The following is a 27,796-nucleotide window of genomic DNA, read 5'->3' as shown; positions in this document are numbered from 1 at the left end:
CAGTCTTTGGTAAAAAAAACCATTGAAAGGTCAACAACCCATTGACCCAAACAGTTAAACTATTGACCAAAAACCAGTGGCCAAAACGGTTCCGTTTCCAGGTCATTTTTTAAAACATTGCATATTTATGCATCCCAGATATTAGGTATCAGATACCCTAGAGTCAAAACCCAAACCCTATAGCGATTTAAACTGAACCAATCCATTTCTAAGTCCAAATCAGACCAAATTGCTAATTTTAATCTATTTTCATTCAATTTAGCGGTTTAAACTGTATAATGAACACCCCTAGTGGGTGCTAGTTTTACCTTCTTCATTGTTACTAGCAACTCTAGTATGGATTTGGGGGTGAGAGTTCCAAGTCATTGGATGCCTCCAAGTAGTGGATTGCAAATTTTAAAACTCATCCAGTTGATGAACAGAGAAACAAAAAGAAATTAGATTCAAATTTGCATACGTATTTGGACTTCGCTTTATGTTCCGACCATTGTTGTTGAATGCTTCCTCTGCACTCCTTTCTTTCTCAACTTCTTGAGCTCGCTGGTCTTTTTGGATCTTGAGGCCAAATGTGATGGGTCCATAACCACCGAGTAGTTTTATAACCCCCATCAAAGGTGAATAGGACTCTAATAATTCTTATCACTGAATGAAATTAGTTACCCATCAAACTAATCTCAATACAGTCCTACTACACTTAAAATCCCAATCTAAATACTATCATAAACTCATGTGTCATGTGTCAACTGAATAAGTAAATGAATAATATATATTTTTTGAAATTAGCAAATACTAACAATCTCCCACTATTTTTTATAATTAAAAAAAAAAAGTTTTAAAACAAAAACATCCATTGGGTTGAAACAAGTTTTTTTTTTGAAATCGAGTGGCCACTCATAAAATAAAAAAGCAACATATGGGTTATGAAAGTGCAAGATCAAATCAGTCATGCTTTCAATATCCTTACTAATGCCCAAGCAAGAGAGACCTATACTATTATGCAGTAGTGATTCATTTCCGTGGTTAAAACATCTATAAGCCTACCTTCCACAAGTCAAAACAAAAGTGGGAATGGCCCATCAAAGGCATCTCCAAATATGGTCACTAAACTTCACGTGTCAATTAACTTGATCAAATACGTCACTTGGATGTCAAACCATATGGTCAAAAATGCTATTTTTAGCAAGCATTCAATCTGGAAAGGGCTTAATAGGTGATGTCTAATCACCATCAATGCCCAATCCATCAAATTTAAGTGGACAATTAAACTCCCAAGTGGAAAATCAAATGTGCACATTTATATTTCTGAACAATTATAAAATATTTTAATCTTCAAATATTTCCAATATTATTTTAATCAAAAAAGCAAGCACAGATTCAATGAGCCAACATGTCATTCCCAAAAACATTCTCTACAGTCGTATCATTTTCCATTTTGAATACTATTTATTACAAAGTTATCTTAATTTATCGTTCATTAGGCTCAAAAAGACTGTAAGCCCGCCTAGGCCTGGGCTTGTAATTTAGGCCCAGGGTAGCGGCTGGGCTGAGACTGGGCCTAGGCACCCCTACCATTTGATGCTAAGCCCGGCCCGGCCCACGATCATTCCTGTACTGTAAGACTTGCAGGAAGACTGGAAGAGCTTTCAGCTTTTTTTCAAGAATTTCTTTTTACTGGCTACAGGAAGAAAGAGGGGGAGAACGGTCTTATTCAGTGCTAAGCCGGCGGTAATCCGGACTCATTCATTGGCCGGAAAAGAAGAGAACATTTTTCATTTCTTTACTGTCCTTTTTTTTGGTATTTACATTTCTTTTACTGTCGGAGACTGAAATTTTGAGAAATCGAGCGAAAAACAGGGTAGAATGCTTCGGGTCTTGAACGAGAACACATACACACTCATTGGATCACCACTCTTAAATAAATAAGCAAAAAAACAACAATTTGATATTGTTTTACATTTTCTTTTTCGTTGTGAGTTGTGACCTGAACTCAAAACCTGGCAATTGAAATAGTTAAGTGCATTAGTTCCAATTTCCAAAAACAAATCAAAACCATATATATAGGGCAAAGCAACGAATTCGCATAATCGCCTCAAGCCCCGTTCTATCTCTGACCTCTTTCGATTTGCTGTGCTTTTTTGGTCCTTTTATTTCCATGGCTTCTTCGACCTGGACAGGAAACTACGACGTCTTCCTGAGCTTCAGAGGTGAAGACACTCGAAAGAACTTCACCGACCACCTTCATACCGCTTTGGTTCAAAGAGGGATCAACACCTTCAGAGATGATAAAGAACTTAACAGAGGAGAAGAGATCTCGCAAGAGTTGTTGAGAGAAATCGAAAAATCAAGGATCTCAATCATCGTTTTCTCTAAGAACTACGCTTCTTCTAGATGGTGCCTGGATGAACTTTCGAAAATCATGGAATGCAAGAGAACGCTGGGTCAGATGGTTCTGCCTGTCTTCTACGACATCGGTCCGAACGACGTCCAGCAACAGACGGGTAGTTTTGCAGAAGCATTTGCGAAACACGAAAAGAGTGAGATGGCGGAGAAGGTGCAGAGATGGAGGTCAGCTCTCACGGAAGCTGCAAGCTTGGCCAAGTGGGATCTTGGCGATGGGTAACCAACCCCTGCTCAACCTTTCTTTTTTCAGTAGATTATAAACATTTTTATTAATTATTTGTATTTAGAGAAAATTACTGTAGGTTGCCTTGCACTCGAAATTCTAAAGTCTGAACGTGTTTCCCAATTCACTACTTGAAATTTTCATTTCATAAGGAAAATTAATCAACCCTGCTTGGATCACTCAAAAAGTTTTCTGGGCTAAACCTGGGATCTCTTACCTCCATGAAACGAAGCTGAGATCTTTACTTGATTACTGATTGGTGACTAGTTAAGGAACATTACATGATAAAGGGTTAAGTAGGAGGCACCTTGGACTGAATTTTAACATTCAGAAACTTTGATGGTTAATGAATCCACCAGTAAAGTTGTGATGACCGTTCAAGCCCTAGGTCATACATACTTCATAGAGGTCCTAAACCATTTTTCTCAAATCCCAACCAAATAGTGAAGAGGTTGACTTTTGAGATGCGGATGGTTTTAGTATGCTTTTAACTTTAAGAAACCTAATAGAAAGCTTAAAAGATGGGCTGCTTGAAAAAAGTGGTCTGGGCTGTTTGGGAGCTTCCTGCACATGATATGTTACCATGGGTGTAGGGTAGAAGAGTATTTTGGAATTAAGGCCGCAAGTTTGTTTGCCTGATTTGAAGAATTTCAACTACATCAGGATCAGGTTAGGGTTTGGGTTCACTGCAATTTTAACAAATTTATAACCCGACCCAAGTTGCATTCTTATTTGCAACAATATCCTTTTAGTCAAAAAGACAAGTTATGAATTGTGTGGGATAATGTGTCATGCTCATGCACATGAAGATCCCAAATAGCTTAGGCTGTTTTCCCTAACAGCCAAAGTTATCATATCCTTCTTATCTGAAATGCTACATCCAAATAAGCTTCATTCACTTTCTATGCCTTAGATAATTCATTGATTTTTGTTCTCTACCATTGCTTGTTAAGCTTTTATTGTTATTAAATATTCTTAATTGGATCACAATTGGCAGGTATGAAGCAAAGTTCATAGATGGGATTGTTAGAGAGGTTTCGACTAAACTAAATAAAACACACTTGGATGTGGGTGAATATGTAATTGGAATACATTCTCGTGTAATACATGTAATTTCATTGTTAAGTCTTTCCTCAAATGGCATTCACATTGTAGGCATCTATGGTATGGAAGGAATAGGTAAAACAACCATTGCTAAGGCTGTCTATAACCGTATCTATGAAGAATTCGAAGGCAGCAGCTTTCTTGAAGTTTTGGAGAAACAAACTAATTTACTTAAGTTACAAGAACAACTTCTTTCTGAAATTCTTAGGGAAAAGGACCTGCAGATGGGAAATGTTCACAGAGGAATAAATGTGATCAAAGAGAGACTTTGTAATAAAAATGTTCTTATTGTTTTGGATGGTGTAAACAACAAGAGCCAAGTAGATAAATTAGTAAGGGATCGTAGATGGTTTGGTAATGGTAGTAGAATCATCATAACAACTAGAGATGAGTTTTTTCTGAACTGGGTAAAAGCAGATGAAAAATATAAGGTTCAAACATTAAGCTTAAAGGACTCGATGAATCTCTTTAGTTTGCATGCTTTTAAGCAAGATCATCCTAAAGATGGTTATGAGGATCCCTCAAGGGATGTAGTAAGATATGCTGGAGGAATTCCTTTAGCTCTTGAGGTTTTAGGTTCGTTCTTATCTCACAAAAGGGAATGGCAAGATGTGGTGGGCAAACTAAAAAGAATTCCACCAGAGAGTATTCAAGAGAAACTTAAAATAAGTTTTGATGCCCTAGATGATAATGAGAAGTTCATATTCCTTGACATTGCATGCTTTTTCATTGGAATGGACAAAAACTATGTAAGTAGAATACTACTTGGTTGTGGTTTCTTCTCAGACATTGGGTTAAGTTTTCTCACTCGCTTGTCTCTTGTAAGTATCAATAACAAGAATGAGCTGAGAATGCATGATTTGCTTCGAGACATGGGTAGGGAAATTGTTCGTAAAGAATGCCCTGACTCTCCTGGAAAACGCAGCAGATTGTGGGATCCTGAGGATGTTCGTGTTGTATTGACAAGACAAAAGGTAAGAACAAGTATATGTGTATGTATATATACATGCGCCCTTGGGCTTGTACATTTCTACTTACCTGATTGGCTTTGTTACCAGGGAACAGAAGAAATTGAAGGTCTTGTAGTGAACTTTCCTCAGCCAGAAGATTCACTCTGGAGTTCTAAAGCATTTGCAGATATGAGCAAACTAAGGCTGCTCCAGCTGAATTATGTGCAACTCAGAGGGGACTTTAGACATTTTTCCACCAATGAGTTAAGTTGGCTATGTTGGCACGGATTCCCTTACAAGTCTATGCCAACCAGTTTTCATTTGGAGAATCTCGTTATCCTTGACATGCAACATAGTACCATCAGAAAAGTTTGGAAGGAAGCCAAGGTAAGCATACTGTATATTGTTTGTATTCATTTTTTATTTATCATATGTATAATTGATGGAAATACAACTCCTTTTTCTTGGTATTTTTTGATCTACAGTTTCTCAGAAAGTTGGAAATCCTTAATCTTAGTCATTCCCATTACTTGAAGAAAACCCCTGATTTCTTGAAGTTCCCTAACCTCGAGAGGTTGATTCTTGAAGACTGTATAAGTTTGGTTGAGATTCATTATTCCATTGGGCATCTTGAAAAGCTGGTTTCCTTGAATCTAAGAGATTGTACGAGTCTTATGAATCTTCCAAATAGCCTTGAAAAGTCGAAATCTCTTAAACAACTAATAACACATGGATGTTCAAAACTTGGCTATGGCATCACTACATCACCAGCTCCAGTTTCAGGTTTACGCTTCTTAAAAAGGTTATTTCTTAGTTATTGCAATAGATTAGAAAGTTCAATTCCAGCCGACATTGGTAGGTTGCAGTCACTGCAAGAGTTGGATATAAGCTTCAATAAGTTTTGTAGCTTACCAGACCTCAGTCACCTTTCTCAGTTTAATTCACTTGTGTTGGATGATTGCAACAAACTTCAATCACTCCCAAAGCTTCCTCTGGGTTTAAAGGCCTTGCATGCAGATGGTTGCTCATCGTTGAGAACATTGTCAAATCTGGAGATCTTGTCCTCTTTGAAAGAGCTGCATCTTTGCTACAACAGGTTTTCTAGCCTCCCAGACAATATTACTCGTCTTTCTCAGCTTCAGGACCTTTGGCTAAGTTATAGCAGAAGGCTTAAATCAATCCCTGAGCTCCCACCAAGGTTAGAGAACTTGTGTGCTGATGGTTGTGAATTGCTGATTCTTAATAATTGCAACTTGGAATTTCAGACTCCTAAGTGGATCGAACCAATGCATGCTGATCATATGGCCGCAGAACACAGCGATCCGGTACTATCTCTCTCCCTTTCTCTCTCTGAATTTGACGGCTATGCTATGGGCTGTGGAACCAATAATAGTGCTCTACACCATGAAATTCAGCTAATCCGCTCTCGTGATAGGGTTGTTTAACCAATAATAATGCCCCACCTCAGCCATCAAGTGTATATGCTCCACAACCATTCCAACTTCTCAATTGGCACCCAGGGGTTATTATTAGTTAAACAGCTTCTAACACAGCCATCAAATGCAGCCAATCCAGACTCCACTGACACTATTAGGAGTTTGAGTAAACTAAAGTGTCATGCGGAGATAAGCCAAAATTTTCTTGTCTAGACCATATAAAATTATACCTGTATCTAATGTCTTCACTTTTTTTCCTCAACTTCTGCACTCCTATGAAAGGTGTCCCAATATCATATGTATGGGAATACCTATCACATACTGAATGGAAATGTAAATCCACCAACTGATGGTGGCTTGGTAAGTTCTCTGGCTGGTTGTAGACCCGGGTTGTGGGTTTATGAGTAGGGGGACAGGCTCTCCCTGGCCCCTTTTTTGTTGTGGAGACCTGATTAGCTGAATCTGATGGCTGTTTTGCTTTGCTGGCTGTGGGATCAATCATTTTGCTCAACACCAGCCATAAAGCGCATGTTGTGGCCATAGCCACTCAATCTCTCCCTTGCATTTATGGCTGGTGTGGAACAAAATGACTGATTCATCCAGTAAAACAGCCATGATATTCAGCTAATCCGATCTCATTGTTGCCACATGCAGCCAATCCATGCTGCAAACAGAGAAGCAATTTAGGAATGAGATCTGCTGCCATCATTTCAATGTAGTTGTGCTACCTAGCTAATCCATTGATGAATCTCTGTGCAGGCTCGGGGACGTCCTCTTCCCTGTAATATATTTTCTTCCTGGGAGAGAGATTCCGGGGTAGTTCAGCAATCAAGAAGAAGGGTGTTCAGCAACTTTCATGATGCCTTTCGACAGGAAGGTCCGAGCTTTGAATGTATGCGTTGTTTATGTAGCCATTGCAGGAAACAGCTTGCGCTTCGATCCTGCTGCTTCCATTCGTATCAGCGATTATACCACCAAGCGTAATTGGACCTACTCACAACGTGTTATGCTACCAGCAAACGGTGAGCGGCACATTTGGCTGTGTCACGTACCGCATAATAGCGACTGGATGACTCCAATTACTAGTAATTCCCGCATTCGACCGGCTACCTGCTTCCGAAGCGGGCATCGATACGGCGTTGTTGTGGGCACGTCCAACAGTTTTCTAGTGGAGAAGTGTGCCGTGCAGCTCGTATTTGAGGGGGATAGCATTGCTGATAAACAGGGATTGTTATTAGTAGATGATAGACCATGGGCTGAGAGGATGAGGGTCCAAAATGGTGACAGGGCCGAGGCCCCAAGGGTGGTCAATTTTGCCCCTTACATCGGACCAATCAGGATACCTGTCCCTTTGCCGATAATAAAGTTGGTACCTGATGTGATCACAGATGCAGATTATAATTCGGATTAGCTGAACTGAACGTAATGCTCATATATAATGTATTTTATAGCTAGCGTATGGGGTGTTATCATTCGTTTTACAGTCCATTAAACAGCCATTTAGTTTACTAGTTAATGAAACCTTCTACAATGTGAATTATGTTTTTTCTCTTGTTGCCCAATTTCAAAAACACATAACCATCTGGTTTGAAAATACATTGTTTCTTGAAATGATAACACAAAAAAAAAAATGTTCTTGGATGTATATGGTTTTTGTTTTCAAAAACTGAAACCAAAAACATGTTCTTGAATTTTTGTTTGTGTTTTTCTTTGAAAACAAAAGTAGAGTTCAAGAGGATGCCTTTTGTTTTTCTGCTCTTTGATGAGAAAAATTAAAGCATTCATGTTCTAGAACATCCCCTAAACTGTTTCAAGAAACTCCCTCAGATGCCTTAGGAATCATGCACATAAAATAGAAAAGGAGTTTGACTTTGAAAGGCTTCTTCCCGTCTTCCTTTCCCCACACAATCTATATCTATCTATACACTATACTATCTATATCTATACTCTTTATAATCTTTATAAAAGTGTGAATGGATCTTATTGTCTGGAATTTTCATTGGACATAATTTACCCCTTAATCTTGAGCTATCATGGGGCAAATTTGTTTTTTAATAAAAAACATTAATTGTGACAGTAAACTAAATGAACAACATTTATGAATAAAAGGTCTAAGACCATATCTATACTACTATAAAAAGTGTTAATGAGAGGAATTTTTTTTTGTTTGAAATTTTGAATAAAATATCCCACTTTTTTAATTTGATCTTCCTCTCTCTCTCTCTCTCTCTCTCTCTCATTGTAAGGACATAAACATAATTTGATCAACCACTTTTTTCTTCATTCAAATACTTCTCATTAAGTCTTATATTTAATGTAATAACTCCCACTAACATTCATTAAATCCTATTTTTGAATTTTGTCTCTCCACTTGTGAGGGCATAAAATGTAATTTGAACTACTACATTTATTATTAATTGGATGCGGATTGCAAATCCAAATTTGATTATATAAACACCTCATCCAAATATGTGATAATCGGATTGGGTTGTAAAGTTTAATTAAATAGGGACTAAATTCAAAATTGAGTATTTTATTCAAAAGAAAGTTCCACAATGTTCTTCATATTTTTAATAGTTGTGTAAATATAGAATTATAGATGTGTTCAATTTTTTCTATAACTTTTTTTTTTTTGTGTAAAAATAATTCCAATATGTCACACTTACTTTTTGTTTAATATGATAAATATGTGATATTATACTTGTGACTAAATGTGTCTTTTGCAAAATTTATGTATTTTTTTTATTTATTGTATTTTATTAACTTTTATTATTTATTTATTACATTAAAGTTTAACATGTTTGACCCAAAATTTAAACTATCGACCTTTTCTAAACAGTAAAATAATTTCATTTTTGGTCAGTTTTAAATTATGTATTTTATTTTCATTACCAATAAAAATAATTTGTGTTTACTGCACTTATTTTTTAATTTGATTAATAAAATTATCATAATCGTGTCTAATTTTCTACATTTTTTTGTAAATTTCTAAATTTATTTCTATTTAAAAATTTTTATTACCTAAGTGTGCCTTTGTAGGTTGATCAATTTGATTCAGATGGTTGAATTGCTTAGCCACCACTTGAATTAAAATTAGTTTTGTTCTTGAGTCAGTTTTAAAATATATGGATTTATATTGTTAAAAATATTGACACAAATTTAATTTAATAAAGGAAAATGGGAGTTGATAATTTAATTACAAGAGGGGATTAAATGAGATAGGAAATAACAACTTAAATTACATTTTCAATACTTACCATTAGATATGGACTAAATACACAATTATGGATATTTTAGTAGTCATTAAAACTGTAATAAAATGACTTTTATACATTTCTACAAAAAGTAAAGAATAATTTTAGTAAAAAAAATTCATATATCATTCACACTTTTATATATAAAATAATATAATATAGATAGTATAGATATACAGATTGGCTAGAGAAAGAAATGTGTGGAGAATGTGCCGACGGTAATCCGGATTCATTCAAAGAAGATAAAATTTTTCATTTCTTTTACTGTCGGAGACTGAAAATTTGAGCAAACCAGGGAAAAACATGGTAGACTGTTCGTACAACGATAACACACTCATTTGATCACCGCTCTTAAAAATAAGCCAAAAGTCAACAGTTTAATATTGTTTTACATATTTTTAATTGTGAGCTGTGACCTGAACTCAAAACCTGGCAATTGAAATGATTAAAGGCATCAGTTCCAATTTCCAAAAACAAATCAAAACATATAGGGCAAAGCAACGACTTCGCAGAATAGCGTCAAGGATCAAGCCTGTTCTACCTCTGATCTCTCCCGATTTCCTGTGCTTTTTTGGTCCTTTTATTTCCATGGCTTCTTCGACCTGGACAGGAAACTACGACGTCTTCCTGAGCTTCAGAGGTGAAGACACTCGAAAGAACTTCACCGGCCACCTTCATACCGCTTTGGTTCAAAGAGGGATCAACACCTTCAGAGATGATAAAGAACTTAACAGAGGAGAAGAGATCTCGCCAGAGCTGTTGAGAGCAATTGAAAAATCAAGGATCTCAATCATAGTTTTCTCCAAGAACTATGCTTCTTCTAGATGGTGCTTGGATGAACTTTCGAAAATCATGGAATGCAAGAGAACGCTGGGTCAGGTGGTTCTGCCTGTCTTCTACGACATCGGTCCGGACGATGTCCAGCAACAGACGGGTAGTTTTGCAGAAGCATTTGCGAAACACGAAAAGAGTGAGATGGTGGAGAAGGTGCAGAGATGGAGGTCAGCTCTCACGGAAGCTGCAAGTTTGGTCAAGTGGGATCTTGGTGATGGGTAACTAACCCCTGCTCAACTTTTGTGTTCTTCAGTAGATTATATTAAAATGTTCACTAATTTCTTACTCGAAAGTCTAAAATCTGAACGTATTTCCCAATTCACTACTTGAAATTTTCATTTCATAAGGAAAATTAAGCAACCTTGCTCGGATCACTCAAAAAATTTTCTGGTCTAAACCTGGGATCTCTTAATTCCAAGAAGCGAAGCTGAGATCTTTACTTGGTTACCGATTGGTGGCTAATTAAGGGACATTATATGATAAAGGGTTAAGTAGAAGGCACCTTGGACTGAATTTTAACATCCAGAAACTTTGATGGTTAATGAATAATGAATATATCTTCCAGTAAGGTTGTGAGGAGCGTTCAAGCCCAGGGTTATACACACTTCATAGAGGTCCTAAACCTTTCATCTTTCAAATCTCAATGAAATAGTGAAGAGGTTGAATTTTGACATGTGCTGATGGTGGTTTTAGTATTCTTTTAACTTTAAGAAACCTAATAGAAAGCTTAAAAGGTGCTCTTGTGCTTTAACAGCAGAGTGATGGGGTGGGACTCAGAAAATGGAAAGAGATAAGGCACGGGACAAAATTGGGTACTAGCACTCAACAGAACTATGTAATTATTTCAATTTTCAAGTACTACTTAACATTCCGTAATCTTCTGGGGAAAGTTTGGCTGTCTGGAAAAAGTGGGGTAGAAGAGTATTTGGAATTAGGGCCGCAAGATGGGTTGCCTGATTTGAAGAATTTCAACTACATCAGGATCAGGTGAGTGTTTGGACTCACCGCAATTTTAACAAATTTCCAACCTGACCCAAATTGCATTCTTATTTGCAACAATATTCTGTTAGTCAAAAAGACAAGCTAGGAATTAAGTGGGATAATGTGTCATGCTCATGCACAGGAAGCTCCCAAATAGCCTAGCCTGTTTTCCCTAACAGCCAAAGTTTTTCATATCCTTCTTATCTGAAATGCTACAGTCACTTTTTATGCCTTTGCTAATTCATTGATTTTTGCTCTCTACCATTGCTTGTTATCATTAAATATTCTTAATTGAATCACAATTGGCAGGTATGAAGCAAAGTTCATAGATGGGATTGTTAGAGAGGTTTCGACAAAACTAAATAAAACACACTTGGATGTGGGCAAATATGTAATTGGAATACATTCTCGTGTAATACATGTAATCTCATTGTTAAGTCTTTCTTCAAATGGCATTCGCATCATAGGTATCTACGGGATGGGAGGAATAGGTAAGACAACCATTGCTAAAGCTGTCTATAACTGTATCTATGAAGAATTTGAAGGCAGCAGCTTTCTTGAAGCTTTGGAGCAACAAAATGATTTACTTAAGTTACAAAAACAACTTCTTTCTGAAATTCTAAAGGAAAAGGACCTGATTAAGATAGGAAATGTTGACAGAGGAATCAATGTGATCAAAGAGAGACTTTGTAAGAAAAGGGTTCTTATTGTTTTGGATGGTGTAAACGAATCGTGCCAAGTAGATAAATTAATAAGGGGTTGTAGAGGGTTTGGTAATGGTAGTAGAATCATCATAACAACTAGAGATGAGTCTTCTGAACCGGGTAAAGGTGGATGAAAAATATATGGTTCAAACATTAAGCCCAGAGGACTCGATGAATCTCTTTAGTTTGCATGCTTTTAAGCAGGATCATCCTAAAGAAGATTATGAGGATCTGTCAAAGGAAGTAGTAAGATATGCTGGAGGGCTTCCTTTAGCTCTTGAGGTTTTAGGTTCACTTTTATCTCACAAAAGGGAATGGCATAGTGTGGTGGACCAGCTAAAAAGAATTCCTCAAGCTAGTATTCAAGAGAAACTTAAAATAAGTTTTGATGCCCTAGATGATAATGAGAAGTTTATATTCCTTGACATTGCATGCTTCTTCATTGGAATGGACAGAAACTATGTAAGTAAAATACTACATGGCTGTGGTTTCTTCCCAGAAATTGGGTTGAGTATTCTCACTCGCTTGTCTCTTGTAAGCATCAATTACAAGAATCAACTAAGAATGCATGATTTACTTCGAGACATGGGGAGGGAAGTTGTTCGTGAAAAATACCCAGACTCTCCTGAAAAACGCAGCAGATTGTGGGACCCTGACGATGTTCGTGTTGTATTGACAAGACAAAACGTAAGAACATGTGTGTATGTGTGTGCATCTTTGTGCTTGTACATTTCTACTTACCCAAGTGGATTTGTTACCAGGGAACAGCAGAAATTGAAGGTCTTGTAGTGAACTTTCCTCAGCCAAAAGACTCACAGTGGAGTACTAAAGCATTTGCAGATATGAGCAAACTAAGGCTGCTCCAGCTAAATTATGTGCAACTCAGAGGGGACTTTAGACATTTTTCCACCAATGAGTTAAGTTGGCTATGTTGGCACGGGTTCCCTTACAAGTCTATCCCAACCAGTTTTCATTTGGAGAATCTCGTTATCCTTGACATGCAATATAGTACCATCAGAAAAGTTTGGAAGGAAGCCAAGGTTAAGCATACTTTTGTTGGTTTTCATTTTTTATTTATATACCAAATGTATATTTGATGGAAATGTAATTCCTTTTTCTTGGTATTTTTTGATCTACAGTTTCTCAAAAAGTTGGAAATCCTTAATCTTAGTCACTCCCATTGCTTGAAGAAAACCCCTGATTTCTTGGAGCTACCTAATCTTGAGAAGTTGATTCTTGAAGATTGTATAAGTTTGGTTCAGATTCACCATTCCATTGGACATCTTGAAAAGCTTGTTTTCTTGAATCTAAGAGATTGCACGAGTCTGATGAATCTTCCAAGTAGCCTTGAAGAGTCGAAATCTCTTAGACAGCTTATAATATCTGGATGTTCAAAACTTGGCTGTGGTATCACTGCATCACCAGCTCCAGTTTCAGGTTTACACTTGTTAAGAAGGTTATGTCTTAGTTACTGCAATAGACTAGAAAGTGCAATTCCAGCTGATATTGGGAGATTACAGTCATTGCAAGAGTTAGATCTAAGCTCCAATGCATTTTGTAGCTTACCAGACCTCAATCACCTTTCTGAGCTTAAGTTGCTTGTGTTGGATGATTGCAACAAACTTCAATCACTTCCAGAGCTTCCTCTGAATTTGAAGGCCTTGCATGCAGACAGTTGTTGGTCGTTGAAAACATTGACAAATCTAGAGACATTGTCCTCGTTGAAAGAGCTGCGTCTTTGCTGTAACAGATTTTCTAGCCTACCAGTCAGCATCAATCGTCTTTCTCAGCTTCAGGAACTTTGGTTAAGTAATAGCAAAAAGCTTCAATCAATCCCTGAGCTCCCACCAAGGTTGGAGAACTTGTGTGCCGATGGTTGTACATCGATGATGCGTTATAATAATAATTTGGAATTTTTGACTCCTGAGTGGATGGATCGACCACATGCTGATCACAGAGCAGGACATGGCGATATGGTACTCTCTCTCTCTCTCTCTCACCCGGGTTAGCTGCACATGTTGGCTATGTTAGAGGCTGTTTAACCAATAATGCTAATCTTTACCGCCCGTTTTGGTAGCAATTTTTGCTTCCAACAATCTTGATTAACTGCAGTTGATGGGCTGTGTAGAGGGTTTACATCAGCTCCCCACAGCACATCCCAACCTTGTTTTGGGAACATCGGAGATGATAAATATGGGAGATGTTCCCAATGCACGCTGAGATGTGCAGGTGGGGTGACAGTGGGGCGCTGATGTGATCGCCTGTGTTTTCTTTATGTGAGTATCACATATTTCATCCTATAATCACACTACTCGATGATCATTTGTGACCTAACCCAACTTGACTTGGACTAGCCTATGATCTTGATGGTGTAACTTGAATGCATGCAAGTTGCACCCCATCCACCAGCGTGGGCATCTAATTTTTTTTTTTAATTTTCATTATTTTCAAAATGGACATCCAATTAATATTTTATCAGAAATTGGTTTAGGCTAAAACAATATTTTAAAATGGACATCCATTAATTACCATGCATGTCAAGGATATTTTTGTTAGAAGATGAGTTAATATTCTATCTAATTTAGCAGAAACAAATTAATATACACTAAATTAACTTAATCAACCTTCAAGGTAAGGTAATTATAAAACGTTATTAATGTAACTAACATAGTGGATTTTTAAGAAACTTAATTCTTAGGCCCCATTTGTTTAATGGTAAATTAATTCTTTTATTTTTTACATAAATAAGATAATGACCATTTTAGCCACAAAAATCTATTATTATAAGGGGTATTTTTGTCTGATTCAAGTATTGGCAACTTTTCCAGGAAAGTTATTTACCCACCTAGGAAGTAGGTATCACTTATCCAGATAAATAATACCTAGGAAAATAGATTTTTCCTAATCTCATTGACTAACTTTCCCACCTCTCAAAATCTCAAAAATAAATGCCCCTTTATTAGTAAATTACTGTTAATAATTTAAAATAATAATTATTAATAAAACTTTACTATTTTTATTAATTAATTGGTAGTAAAATACTCTTAATGGATCTCCCTATTCGTTAATGGATTATTGTTAAAAGTAAATTACTGTTAATTAATTGTAGGGCCCGATAATGGGGATCCTTCTTCAGTTCATGAATTTCTGTTTTTGTTGTTTTTTTTTTTTTTTTTTTTGGTAAGAGTTCATCCATTTCAAGTATCAACCATCTATTGGGCTAGTGTAGTATAGTGAACCTAAGTGGGTTTCAAATACGGATTTGGGTTGACCCTCGACTGAAGTGTTACTGGGACAAATGGGACCCAATTCTATCATTTAGGTGTAGGGCCCAGAAAACCGCCACATACAAAATGAAAATACAATGCTTCATAGCAGGATATCGAAGCACTGTTGTCACACTGTTTTAAGATCCACTCTACGACGGCAACGTTGCCGGAAAATGGTGACTGGAAATGCTAAAAAATATCAACAATCGAATTCAGAAACGTTAAGAAGAGAAGGCGAAGCTAATAGGATAAAATAGATACATTAGACTATGGTCTGCTACGAATTAGGTCCTGCAATAGAACTGAAAGAACAAACTATCTAAAGAATATAAAAACTTACAGATTGCTTTCTTCAGGAGTTATAAAGTAGAGAATGAGTGTCTATCCTGGGACATCTTTGAGAGTTCTCCTTGGTGTCAATTTTTAGAAAAAGAAATGGTAAAATATAAAGACGGCATTACCTCACCCTTTCTCATTGAACTTAGAACTCTGTTGTGTGTGTGTGTGAGAGAGAGAGAGAAGTGGATGGACAGACCCTCTGCCAATTGATGGTGCATGATCTGGAAGTTCTAGTTGGAGAATTGTCTGGACGTACTTGCATGGTGAGTTGAATCATTTTGTAAAACAAGGCTCAGAGAGACTGGGGTGGAAGACCCGGTGAGGCTGCTCCGATACTTAAGTCAATACTCTATTGTATTTGTGAGCTAGGTATGAATGCTAGAGAGCTTGAGTGCAAGTAATCGTGCATACCTTCGCCTTGAGGATTGATGCCCTTATATAGTTGGGTAGCCATGAATCTTACGAAAAGGCTCCAGGATCTCCGGGCTGCATGGATAAGATCCGTTCAATTTTCGAAGGAGAGCAATGCGCTAGTTGATAAGGTTTATCACTTCCCTCCAGTTTGGACGGAGTGAAGATGAGCCTTGTTATTAGATGTCGTGATTCCGAGAGATTCGGAGCCCGTTGGGAAGCTTCTAGAGTTGATTATGTGGCACTTTGGTTCCTTGGCCCCAAACTAACTTGGGTGTCGAGATTGCCTTTATGCTGAGATGACTTTATGCCGAGGTGCTCAAGTTCCCAAGCTCTCGAGTTACTGACAAAGCTTCCATTGTTGAGTTGTCATCCTACTCGCTGATTACATCCACGTGTACCTCGGTTGCTAGGTCGAGGAAAATCACCCTTCATCAATTGCCCCCACTCCCCGTGCCAGGGGTCGTAACTCCAGTGCGGGGAGTTCATGGTCAACGCAAGCAGGTTGACCTGATTTCTTCTTGGTTCACCTCTCGGTTTTATGGTCGGACCAATGTAACTCATGTGGCTTAATCAGAAAAACCAGATCGCGTGTTGGGGACGCGGGTTATTAACTCCGTAGATGCCAAAAATCGTGCTCAATCGAAATCTTCCTTGAGGGGAGTGCAGTCGATTTTCACGAGAACCGTAGGATTGTGTCAATCTGAATCATCAGTTCCTGGGTATTGTGGCTATAAATAGGGGGGACCCAGGTCCCATTTCCTTCGTCCTTCAAAGTGCAATCGAGAGTTGAGGTCGCGCATCTGTTCTTCATCTCGTGTCTTGTATCCGGGGTAGTTTGCTTCCTCTTTTGTTTTACGGTGAGTTCGCCTTGCCCTGCCCTCTTTTTTACTTCAAGTTCGTTTGTTCCCTTTTAATTCGTTATGTCTAGCCTTAGTTTATATAGCCTTTTGGACGGGGGTGGTGGGTCTTCTGGGACCGAAGTGGGCACCTCAGCTTGAGCCATGGACTTTCATCCTGCCAAGGTGGGTACCTTGGGGTAGGAGGTGGGCTCCTATCCATTTGAGTCGGAATCACCTCGGCAAGAGCACGTGGCTTCTAGGAGGTTAACGTCCACTTTGCATCGAGGTCGTCAATCGGATAGCTTTGGCCCATCCTTGATGACAACAGATAGGCTCTTGTTGTTGGTAGCTCGGTACAGGTTACCCAACACCTTAGTGTATAGAATCTCCTTAGGCAACTTTCCTTGGGAGCACGGTCTTAACATGATCGTGGTATTCGAGGAGTAGCTCATAGTCGGGTTGTGCTTCCCACTTCATTCCTTCATAGTCGAGATCGTCAAATTCTTTGACATCGCCATAGACCATCTCCACCCGAACTCCATTTGCAACATTGTAGGTATCATCTCCCTTTCCATAACTATAACCAACCTCTTGACCTTGCCATTTTTTCCTCGATCCTTTCTATAAAAAAGAATTCGACTTGTGTTCTACCCGAGCACAAGCAAAGCTATTACAGGTCTCCTCGCCCCGGGTACAAGTTGTTACACGAACTCCCCAACAAAGTCCCGGCTTGGAAGAGACATTACTCCATGGTCCGTAACGCGAAAGGATGGCCTTTTCCAACTCACTGGAGGCCTGCCATCTAGGACCCCCAGCATTAGGCTAGATAAACAAGTTCGGGCTTGGACGAAGCTTGGCCTGAATTTCAAGGACTTCGTGACTGAGGAGAAGCTCGTGCAAGCCGGCCTAAACCCTTCCGATAGGTCACCATTCATCGTACTTTTTCCTTGTTTTATTTTGCTTTGATGTTGCATCTGACGCAGTCCATTGCCTTTTACAGTTATCATGGCGGACTTCTCCACCGATGAGCTCTTCAAAGGTATGCAGAAGTGAAAGAAGAAGAAGAGGGCCTCCAAGAAGGCTCGCATTCATGAGGAGGTTCCCACCTCAGACGTCGGTGCCACCACCTTTGAGCCCCCGACCGATGCCGAACAACCACTAGTAATCGACCTGGTCGAGGAGGACCAAGATAGGGCTTCCCCACTTTATTTGCTCGAGGAAACTACATCTTCTGAGGCTTAGGGAGCTCAAGCAACTGTCCCATCGAACAGTGGCATCCTAGCTCGGAGCATCTTGAGTCCGAAGCTTGGTCTCCTCAAGAGCAAAGATGTAGTCTTCGCTGAAGAGGCTACTCGGTGGGCCGAACTACCGACCGCTCAACTCGAGGAAAGAGCGGTGACACATTGCATGGTGGTACGCACTCAACCTTTGATCACTTTATACTTTGATTTTTCCCCAATACTTATGTTTTGTTTCTTCTTTTGTCGGGTGAACTCTTCGATCCACACCTTGGTCTACCAGTCTGAGACAAACTTGAAACAAGCTCTTGTATGTGCAAAATTTTTTCTAAGTGTTGGTTATCCCGAAGTGTCGAGCTAACGAGTTAGGCTCTAAGTAGGAATAACTCGGTATTGCTGTATGCCGAAGTGGATAGACACTATAGGGTATATACCTGACCTGTCTATGCGTGGGTTACACACTTACCCATGTCGAAATGAATTTTTTTCTTTTTGCCTATGCCGAAGTGACTAGGACTTAATGAGTATGCTTATGTCGAAGAGGCGACTAGAACTTATTGAGTATGCCTATGCCGAAGAGGCGACTAGGACTTATTGAGTATGCCTATGCCGAAGAGGCAACTAGGACTTGTCACAGTACCGAGATTTTCTGTCAGTTCGGCACCGTGGCCCTTAGGATCTGGGAGTGACTCATAGCCCTCTCTCCAGCTCCAAATCCTTTTGACTAGTTCGATGGTCCCATGGACTTGGAAAAAATTTTACATCATGGACTTATAAGTTGTACCTTCTTAGGTTGTTGACGTTCCAGGCTCGAGGTACCTACTTCCCTTCCATGGTTTCGAGCTCATGTGTGCCTTCCCCAAACACCCATTTTACATGGTACGGACCTTCCCAATTTGGTCCGAACTTATCCACGCTTCGCTTAGGTACCATAACCTTCCGGAGAACCAGGTCGCTGATATGAAACTGTCGCTTATTGATCCGAGCATTACAGTACCGAATTACTCTCTACAGGTATGCTGTTGTCCGAATATAGGCTAAGTCTTGCACCTCTTTTATCGAGTCCAAGTTGGTGCGGAGCTCGTCATCGTTTGCTTCCTCATCATAGGCCTCAAGCCACAACATGGGTACCTTGATCTCTATCGGGATAACCGCCTTTGTACCATACGTGAGGTTAAAGGGAGTTTCACCAGTCGCGGTCTTAATAGTAGTTTGGGGGGCCCAAAGGACATTGGGCAGCTCATCTACACCAATCCCTTAGCTCGGGCCAGGCGAGCTTTCAGTCTGCGAAGAATCGCCCTATTGGTTACTTTTGCCTATCCGTTCGCTTGAGGGTGTGCCACCAAGGTGAAGTTTTGTTGAATTCCCATCTCGGCACACCAATTTTGGAACTTGATATCTTCGAACTACTTTCCGTTATTGGATATCAACACTCGGGGTAGCCCAAAGCGGCATACTATGCTCCTTTAGAAGAAATTCTGTATGCTACGAGCTATAATGGTTACTAGGGGCTCATCTTCCACCCATTTCGTAAAGTAATCTACGGCCACAACCAAGAATCTCTTCTGCCTGGTTGCTAGTGGGAAAGGATTGACGATGTCAATTCCCCACTACGTGAAGGGCCACAGGCTAATAAGGTATTTCAAATTGGTAGTAGGTTGATGGTGGATATTGGCATGCCTCTGACATCTGTCGCACTTCTTGACGAGCTTGAGTGTGTATGCCTTCATTGTGGGCCAATAGTAAGCTTGCCTTAACACCTTCTGTGCGAGGGCTCTGACCCCAAGTGTCCATCGCACATGCCTTCATGGGCGTTGCGAAGTATGAGCTCAACTTCTGAGGGACAAAGGCAACGCAGGTAGGGGAGTGTTAAGGATCTCCTGTACAACCTTTTATCTATGAGGACGTACCTGGTTGATTGATGCTCTACCCTTCGAGCTGCATTGCGTTCTACAGGTAGGGTCTCGTGGAGCATATAATCAGTGAGTGGGTCGATCCAGGTCGATTTTTCTTGCAACATAGGAGCAACCTTTTCTGCCCCCCAAGAATGTTGGGCCGAGGTAAGTCCTCTATATACACAGTTCGCATATTGTTGTCGCTCATGCTCGCTAAACGTGATAAGGCACGGCCTCAGCGTTCTCGGACCTCGGAATTTGTCTAATGAAATAGGAGCTGAAGCTAGGCAGGATTTCTCTGACTTTGGCCAGGTAAGCTGCCATAGTTGGGTTGTGGGCTTCATAGTCGCCAGTGACTTGATTGATCACCAGTTGTGAATCACTGCACACGATAAGGTGTTTTGCTTGCACTTCCTTTGTTAAGTTCAACCTGGCAATCAACGCTTCATACTCCGCCTCGTTGTTCGACACCTTGAATCCAAATTAGAGAGCATACTCCAACTTCACCTTGCTTGGGTTGTATAGAATCAGTCCTGCACCGCTTCCTCGCTAATTGGATGAGCCGTCAATGTGGAGGATTCAGGGCTCCTCATCCTAGGTCGGTACGACTTTGACCGGGTTCGGTGCTACATAGTTGACGCCTCCGACGTGTGAGCGAGCTCAATCAATTCAGGGGCCGACGTGTTGAACATGCACTCTACTACGAAGTTCGCCAAGGCTTGGGCTTTGATTGTTGGTCGTGGCTTAAACTGGATGTCGTACTCGCTCAGCTCGATGGACCACTTCGTTAATCTTCCAGACACCTTGGGCTTGAGTAGAATCTGCCTTAGGGGTCTATTGGTGAGAACAACAATAGTGTGGCCCTGGAAGTACGGGCATAGCTTTCGGACTACTATGACCAGTGCATATTCTAGTTTCTCGATCTCTGGATACCTAGTCTCTGCATCCTGCAAAACTTTACTAACATAGTAAACAGGTCATTGGACTCGATCTACTTCCTTGATCAGCACCGAACTAACTATTTCGTCACTCACAGAGAGGTATAGTTCTAACTCGTCCTCTTCTTCAGGTCGAGTTAAAATCGGTGCAGTACTTAGGTACCTTTTCAGCTCATCAAAGGTGAGCTAGCACTCTTCGGTCCATTTGAAATTCTTGCTCTTTTTTATTGCTTTGAAAAAGGGTAGGCATCGGTCGCCGACTTAGACATGAAGCGACTTAGAGCAGCTACTTGGTCAGTCAGTCTTTGAACTTCTTTTATTTTCTGAGGTGGTCTCATATCTAAGATTGTCTTTATCTTTTCTGGGTTGGTTTCGATGCCACGTCGGTTGACTATGTATCCTAGGAATTTACCCGAAGTGACTCTAAAGACATACTTATGCGGATTTAATTTCATATTATATCCCCTTAAATTTTGAAAAATGTCATTTAAATCATTTAACAAAGAGTTCGAAAACAGGGTCTTCATGACCATTTCATCAACATAACATTCTATTTTATTGCCGATCTACGACTCAAAAACTTTATTTACAAGGCATTGAAATGTTGCCCCAAAATTTTCAAACCAGAGGGCATAATTTTATAATAGTACAGCCCAAGCTCAGTTACAAATGCGATCTTATCTTGGTCAACAAGGTCCATCCTAATCTGGTTATAGCCAGAGTGGGCGTCTAGAAAACTCAGCAACTCGTGCCCCAAGGTCACATCTAATAGGCGGTCAATTTTGGATAGTGGGAAACAATCTTTCGGGCAGACTATGTTCAGGTCGGTGTTGTCAACGCACATGCGCCACTTCCCATTAGCCTTCTTTACCAGCATCGAGTTGGTGACCCAACTCGGGTAATGGACTTCCTTAATAAAGTTTGCGGCGAAGAGCTTCCCGACATTTTCATCGACCACCCACCACTGCTCTAGGGTGAGATTGCTTTTTCTTTGTCTTACTGGCCTAACTAAAGGGTCCACATTAAGTTTGTGAGTTGTTATTGCAGGATCGATTCTGGGCATCTCCGCCACGGACCAAGCAAAAATATTTAAGTTTTTAAGTAAAAGACTTAAAGTTGAGTTCGAAGTGGTTCTCTGATTAAGGCACTGATCCGAAGAGTTTTGGTCGACTCGGTCTTGGACATCGGTATGTGGGTCATTTCTTCTATCAGGGCAGCTCACTCCTTGGTGTAGTTCGCTTGTTGCTTGAGCTCGATGTCTTATGCAAACTTTGTCTTTCCTTTCAGGGAGGCCATATAGCATTTTCGTGATTTGAACTGGTTACCTCACACGACCCCCACACCGTACTGAGTTGGAAATTTCATCGCTAAGTAATAGGTGGACACTATTGCACGTAAGACGTGTGTGATAGGGTGACCTACTATCGCATTGTAAGGAAACGAAGTCATGACCACTAGGAATGTGTGCTCAAACCGTGCAATGTTCGGCCACATGCCTACCTCCACGGGTATTGTGACTCAACCAAGAGGCCTGACCTCTTTGCCGCAAAACCCTATCAAGGGTGTATCTGTTGGCTTTAGGTCGCTCTGTTGCAACTGCAATTTGTCGAAGGCCTCCTTGAAGAGTATGTCTGTTGAGTTGCCTGAGTCTACTAAGATTCGTCTCACCTTGAAGTCGTTGATCCTTAGCTTCGCTACCAAAGCATCATCATGCGGGTACTGGATCCCGCGTGCATCTTCTTTGGTGAAGTAGATAGGTTCATCGAATTGAGGTATCTTTGGAAGATTCTATTCCTCGTGTTTCAACTCACGGACCGAGGCCCTCCCGATTGCTGATGTACATCCTGCTATGATGGACCCTCCGATGATCATATTGATCACTCCGCGAACTGGCCTCTCCTCTAGTAGCTACCAAGGTGGCTGCTCGTTCTGCCTGCTAGTCTTGGGGGCATTCCTCCATTGGTCCCCCTGATGATCCCCCTGTCAGTCTACCTACCCCCTCTCCTCTCGCATGATGTAATTCTTCAGATACACGCGGCGGATAAGCTCTTCGATCTCGTTGCGAAGGTTCCTGCAATTTTCCATGTTGTGTCAATGATCTCGGTGGAAATGGCAATAGACATTCGAGTTTCTTTTTTCTGGGTCTCCCCTTAGCCTGAGCGGCCATTTAACAAATGAGGAGTCCTTGATGGCCATTAAGATCTCTCCTCGCTTAGCATTCAGAGGGGTATAGTTCGTTCTCTCTGTTGGCGGAGTCCAGGAATGCCGACCTGGCTTGTGGCCGCACGAGGGGGACTTGCTTCTTGACTTTCTTCTTCTCCTGCTCGGGGACTTACTTTTCTTTCTTTCCTGCCCATTGTTGCTCATCCCTTCATCCTCTTTCCTCTTTTCAGTTGGTGGATTATCAATCTTCTGGTTAATCTCCTCCTCGAAACCAATGAACTGGTCGGCCAACTTAAGGACGTCAGTGATATTTTTCTGTTTGTTGGCTACCACATGCAACTTGAACTTTTTGTGGGTGATCCCCTTCTTTGCTACAGTAAGACGTACTGCTGGATCGAGGTCCGGTATCTGTAGACAGGTGCCGTTGAAGTGCTTGATGTAGCTTCTGATCGATTCTCCCTCCTTCTGGACCACGTTCAAAAGGCTCTCCTGTGACCTCAGGCATTTCTTGCTGGTGATGAAGTGCGCAGTGAACAAGTTGGCGAATTGCGCTTAGCTCTTGATGGAGCCCAATGCGAGGTTTCTATACTAGGTACGGACTACTCCCTTGAATGTGGTGGAGTGCAGGATTCGTCAGCCCCAGCTAGGTGCATCTGAGATTGAAAGGAATCCACGTGATCGTTGGGGTCGAACGACCCATCATACTTATCTAGAGGTGGGATCTTGAAGTCTTTCGACATTGGGGCCGCTAGGAGCTCTGGGGACAGAGGGGATGACTGGCTAAGTAAGGGAGGTGCAGTCTTTGTCGCTACCGAGCTTACTTCTTCTCTTTCTTTAACTCATTGTACTTGTCGGTTGGGCTTTACTTGTGAGCTGTTTCTAGCTGAAGAGCGACGAACCTTGCGACGTTGCCACTATTGCTTCTTCACCGGGTCAGTGTTGGTGTTGTTGACCTTAGTTTGATCCGGTACCTCGACCCTAATTCTTTCATGCTCCCAAACATTGTCGCAAGGTGGGTCTGGGTTCCTTCTTTCCAAGTTCTCTTGGTTGTGGAGTTCGCGCCGGCTACCATGGAGCATTGAAGGGGCTGGCCTCGAGCTTGGACCTCTGGCCCCTAGCTAGTTATTATCTCCCCGCGACCCATCGTTCTCCTGCTGGGAGTGTCACGGCTGGTTAACCCTATCGAGTTGGCTGACCTCAAGCCTATTTCTCAGGAATGTGTTGACCGTCCCTCCTCCCACAAGGTGGAGTTTGGCCCCTGGGAAGCACTGGCACCTGCAATGTCCTCTCACCCTGATGGGGGATTGGTGGACGTTTTAGCTAGTTCCGGGCTGGTTCTAGTTCTGCCCCTGGCGCAACCCTATGTGTCGAGGTGGAACCAACTGCTGGTTCAGCTGCAGCGATGGAAACTGCTGTTGATATTGCTGGTACAGATAGCATTGCTGAAATTGTTGGAACTACTAGACCTACTGCTTCTAGATCTATATCGCCCGGACACACTGGACAAGGTCATGGAACTGGGATTACTCGACTCCATGGGGGATCATAGATGGCTCTGAGAAGGTCGTGCGCATTGAGGGGAGCGGGACGCTCTCTTGTAGGGTGCCCTATGGTATAGACAGTGATGGGACCCCTAAAGTTGTGAGGGGAATAGTAAACTAGCCGATACATACTGTGGGGCCTTGAGGAAATGTTGATTGCTGATCTTGCCCCCAGTGACGTTCATTTCGATGCTTTTCTCAATGTTGCTGGAAGAGTCCATTGAAGTTGGCGTGGAGACTAAAGCTACAACTAAGATTGGGATGATCTTTCGATCGATTCCCACAGACAGCGCCAATTGAAGGTGCGTGATTTAGAAGCTCCTAGCTGGAGAATTGTTGGAAGTACTCGCGTTGCGAGCTGGATCAGTATGCAAAACAGGGCTCAAAGAGACCGGGGTAGAAGACCTGGTGAGGTCGCTCCAATGCTTAAGTCAGTACTATGTTGTATTTGCGAGCTAAGCATGAATTCTAGAGAACTTGAGTGCAAGTAATCGCGCGTACCTTCACCTTGAGGATTGATGCCCTTATATAGTTGAGTAGACGTGAATCTTACGAAAAGGCTCTGGGATCTACGGGCTGCATAGATAAGATCTGTTCCGTTTTCGAAGGAAAGCAATGCGCCAGTTGATAAGGTTTATCACTTTTCTTCGATTCGGGCAGAGTGAAGATGAGCCATGTTATTAGACATCGTAATCCCGAGAGATTCGGAGTCCGTTAGGGAAGCTTCTGGAGTTAATTACGTGGCACTTTGGTTCCTTGGCCCCAAACTAAATAGGGTGCCGAGGTGCCTTTATGCCGAGATGATTTTATGCCGAGGTGCTCAAGTTCCCGAGCTACTGACAAGGCTCCCCTTGCTGGTTTATCATCCGATTAGCTGATCGCATCCACATGCACCTCGGTCGCTAGGTCGGGTCAAATCACCCCTTATCAGTTACCATCAAGGCATCAACCGTTGATTGTTATTCTCTATTACAAACAAAAATAGTAACCTGGGAGTGATTTCAAAAGGGAGGTTTGCTGCAGTAATTGTACCCGAATTGATTCTAAATCCATGTAACCCCTGAAGAACATAAAAAGAAGAAGAAGAAAAAAATTAATAGTTGAATGTAAAATTGTTGAGAGTGATAAAGGGGCGGAGCCCATATTTGAGGTTTGTCGATCTTTTTCAGACTAATGAACTGGGTGTATCCAACTTGACGTGTAAAACCGAAATAATACAACAAAATAATTAATGGAAGGTTAAATGATATGTTGACAAAGAGAATGGGGCAGAGCCCTGTTTTGATCACTCGGGATTTCTTACTCACTTTTCCTATCCACTGAAGTCAAACATCTCTATTATGAATTGAGAGATGTGTGGCAGCAATTCATGGTGGATAGAGAGTGGGGAGGAAAAGTGAATAGGCTTTTGATGTTTAAATAATTCCTTGGATATTGGAGAAATAAAAGAATATGGGCATGTATAGTGGGCGCAGGCTGGGTATATACTATATAATTTAAAATGTATATAATTATAAGATATATAATATATATGTATGTATTAATTATATTATTCATGAGCATCCTACTCTAGCTATTCATTAAGCAATATCCTGGGTTTAAGGAGAATTTTTATTGAACGCTTGGAGGGAGGAGTCTTTGGCCTTCTTAAATACACGTGAGCCTCTCTTTTCTGGTTGATGTTGTCTTGATTTGGGGTTAACCTTGACCATTTCATAATCTTTAACCCCACCATTTTATTGAAGTGGTCCCTGTCAGAGGTTAATGACCCTTCTTTCTGTGCCTATTGGTCTGATCGTTGGCGTTCTCTCTTTTTTTGCTTTTATGCTTCATGGATTGTAAACTTAGAATTTAGGGGGTGTTTTTTTTTTCGGATTTTTTTTTTTTTTTTGGGGGGGGGGGGGGTGGGGGGAATTGGTCAATGAGATTTTTATTTTCTTCGGTGTCGCTTATCCGGGTAAATGATACCTATCTTTTATGTGGGTAAATAACTTTCTCACCTTAGAAGAAAATTGTCAATACTTGAATGAGACAAAAAAGCCCCTCTTAGTAATAATTTTTATGACTAAAATAGTTATTACTTTATTCACATAAAAAATAAATGAATATGGGTAAATATGCTTACTCGGGTAAATGTTTCCCAGGGAAAACTTATTCAGGTAACTGCATTTATCTGAGTAAATAATTTACTGAAAAACGAACGGGCCTTAATTTATGTTTAATGAATTGCCTTCTTACAAATGATTTTGGTAGCAGATCCGGCCGGGCTCAATCTAGGCTCAATAACGTAGATTTTCTATCTAATCCACCGATAAATTTCTTTTTTGGGCACAGGAACTTCCTCGCCCCTGTAATATATTCCTTCCCGGGAGAGAGATTCCAAGTTGGTTCAGCTATCCGGAAAAAGGGTGTTCAGCAACTTTCATGGTGCCTTTCGACAGGAAGATCCGAGGTTTGAATGTATGCGCTGTTTATGCCACCGCCAATGGAAACACATTGGATTTTGATTATGATGCTTTCATAAGTATCAATGATTTAACCACCGCTCATCGTAGTTGGACCTACAGACAGCGTGTTATGCTTCCGGCAAACTATCGACGTCATATTTGGCTATGCCACATACCGCATAACAGCGATTGGATGCCTCCGATTCACAGTAAATCCCGAGTTCAACCCTCCACCTGCTTCCGAGGAGGGAATCAATACAGGGTTGAAGTGTGCGGTGCAACTAGTATTTGAGGGGAACAGCAATGCCGATAGACGTGGATTGTTATTAATCGATGATGGACCATGGGCTGAGAAGATAAGAGCCCATGATGATGTAGATGCGAGACGTCGTTGTAGCCCATCTGACAGGGGCGTGCCCACAAACAATGTCAAATGGGCCCCTTACATCGGCCCAATCACAATCAGGCAACGTGTCGCTTTACCATCAATGTTGCTCATGCATCCAGATCCTCCGTATGATGATCTAATAGAAGCTATAGACCACGAACAAGCCAACAATCAAAGTAAAAAGCAAACCAGTCACTGTTTTGAATTTGTAACAGAAAGCAATTGTGCCCGTGTTTTATTGGGTATTATAACAAGATGCTGCGACCATACAGATCCGACCTCGCCAAGATGAGGTGGGTTTATGTGTGTTGTTTTAGCCAGATTCTGAAGGAGTAGCTTATCCCAAAAAAAAAGAAACTAGATTCTGAATTGAATGAGTAATTGTAGTAATTACTTTCTTACAAAGGTGCTTACCCAGATACTAAAGCCGATTATTTCT

General features: G+C 40.8%; 1 protein-coding gene and 1 pseudogene across 2 annotated transcripts; both read left to right on the top strand.

The window, feature by feature from the left end:
• Positions 1-1,655: 1,655 nt before the first annotated feature.
• LOC148843219 (disease resistance protein Roq1-like) lies at positions 1,656-7,659 on the top strand. Its single transcript, XM_088956647.1, has 5 exons — positions 1,656-2,616; positions 3,621-4,701; positions 4,786-5,064; positions 5,163-6,002; positions 6,873-7,659. The coding sequence occupies exons 1-5, from the start codon at positions 2,153-2,155 to the stop codon at positions 7,095-7,097; spliced, it is 2,889 nt and encodes a 962-aa protein (XP_088812773.1). The 5' UTR covers positions 1,656-2,152; the 3' UTR covers positions 7,098-7,659.
• A 2,019-nt stretch (positions 7,660-9,678) lies between these two features.
• On the top strand, positions 9,679-27,753 carry LOC148843218 (disease resistance protein Roq1-like; annotated as a pseudogene). The gene is made up of 5 exons (XR_016103140.1): positions 9,679-10,419; positions 11,492-12,573; positions 12,648-12,926; positions 13,026-13,862; positions 26,857-27,753. The product of XR_016103140.1 is annotated as a disease resistance protein Roq1-like (transcript).
• The last annotated feature ends 43 nt before the right edge of the window (positions 27,754-27,796 follow it).

The sequence above is a fragment of the Nelumbo lutea genome, chromosome 8 (genome assembly GCF_056320005.1).
Source record: "Nelumbo lutea isolate HS-2025 chromosome 8, American lotus-T2T, whole genome shotgun sequence".
Taxonomy (NCBI): domain Eukaryota; kingdom Viridiplantae; phylum Streptophyta; class Magnoliopsida; order Proteales; family Nelumbonaceae; genus Nelumbo; species Nelumbo lutea.
Note: the sequence above shows the minus strand (reverse complement) of the source record. Positions and strands in the feature narration are given on the sequence as shown.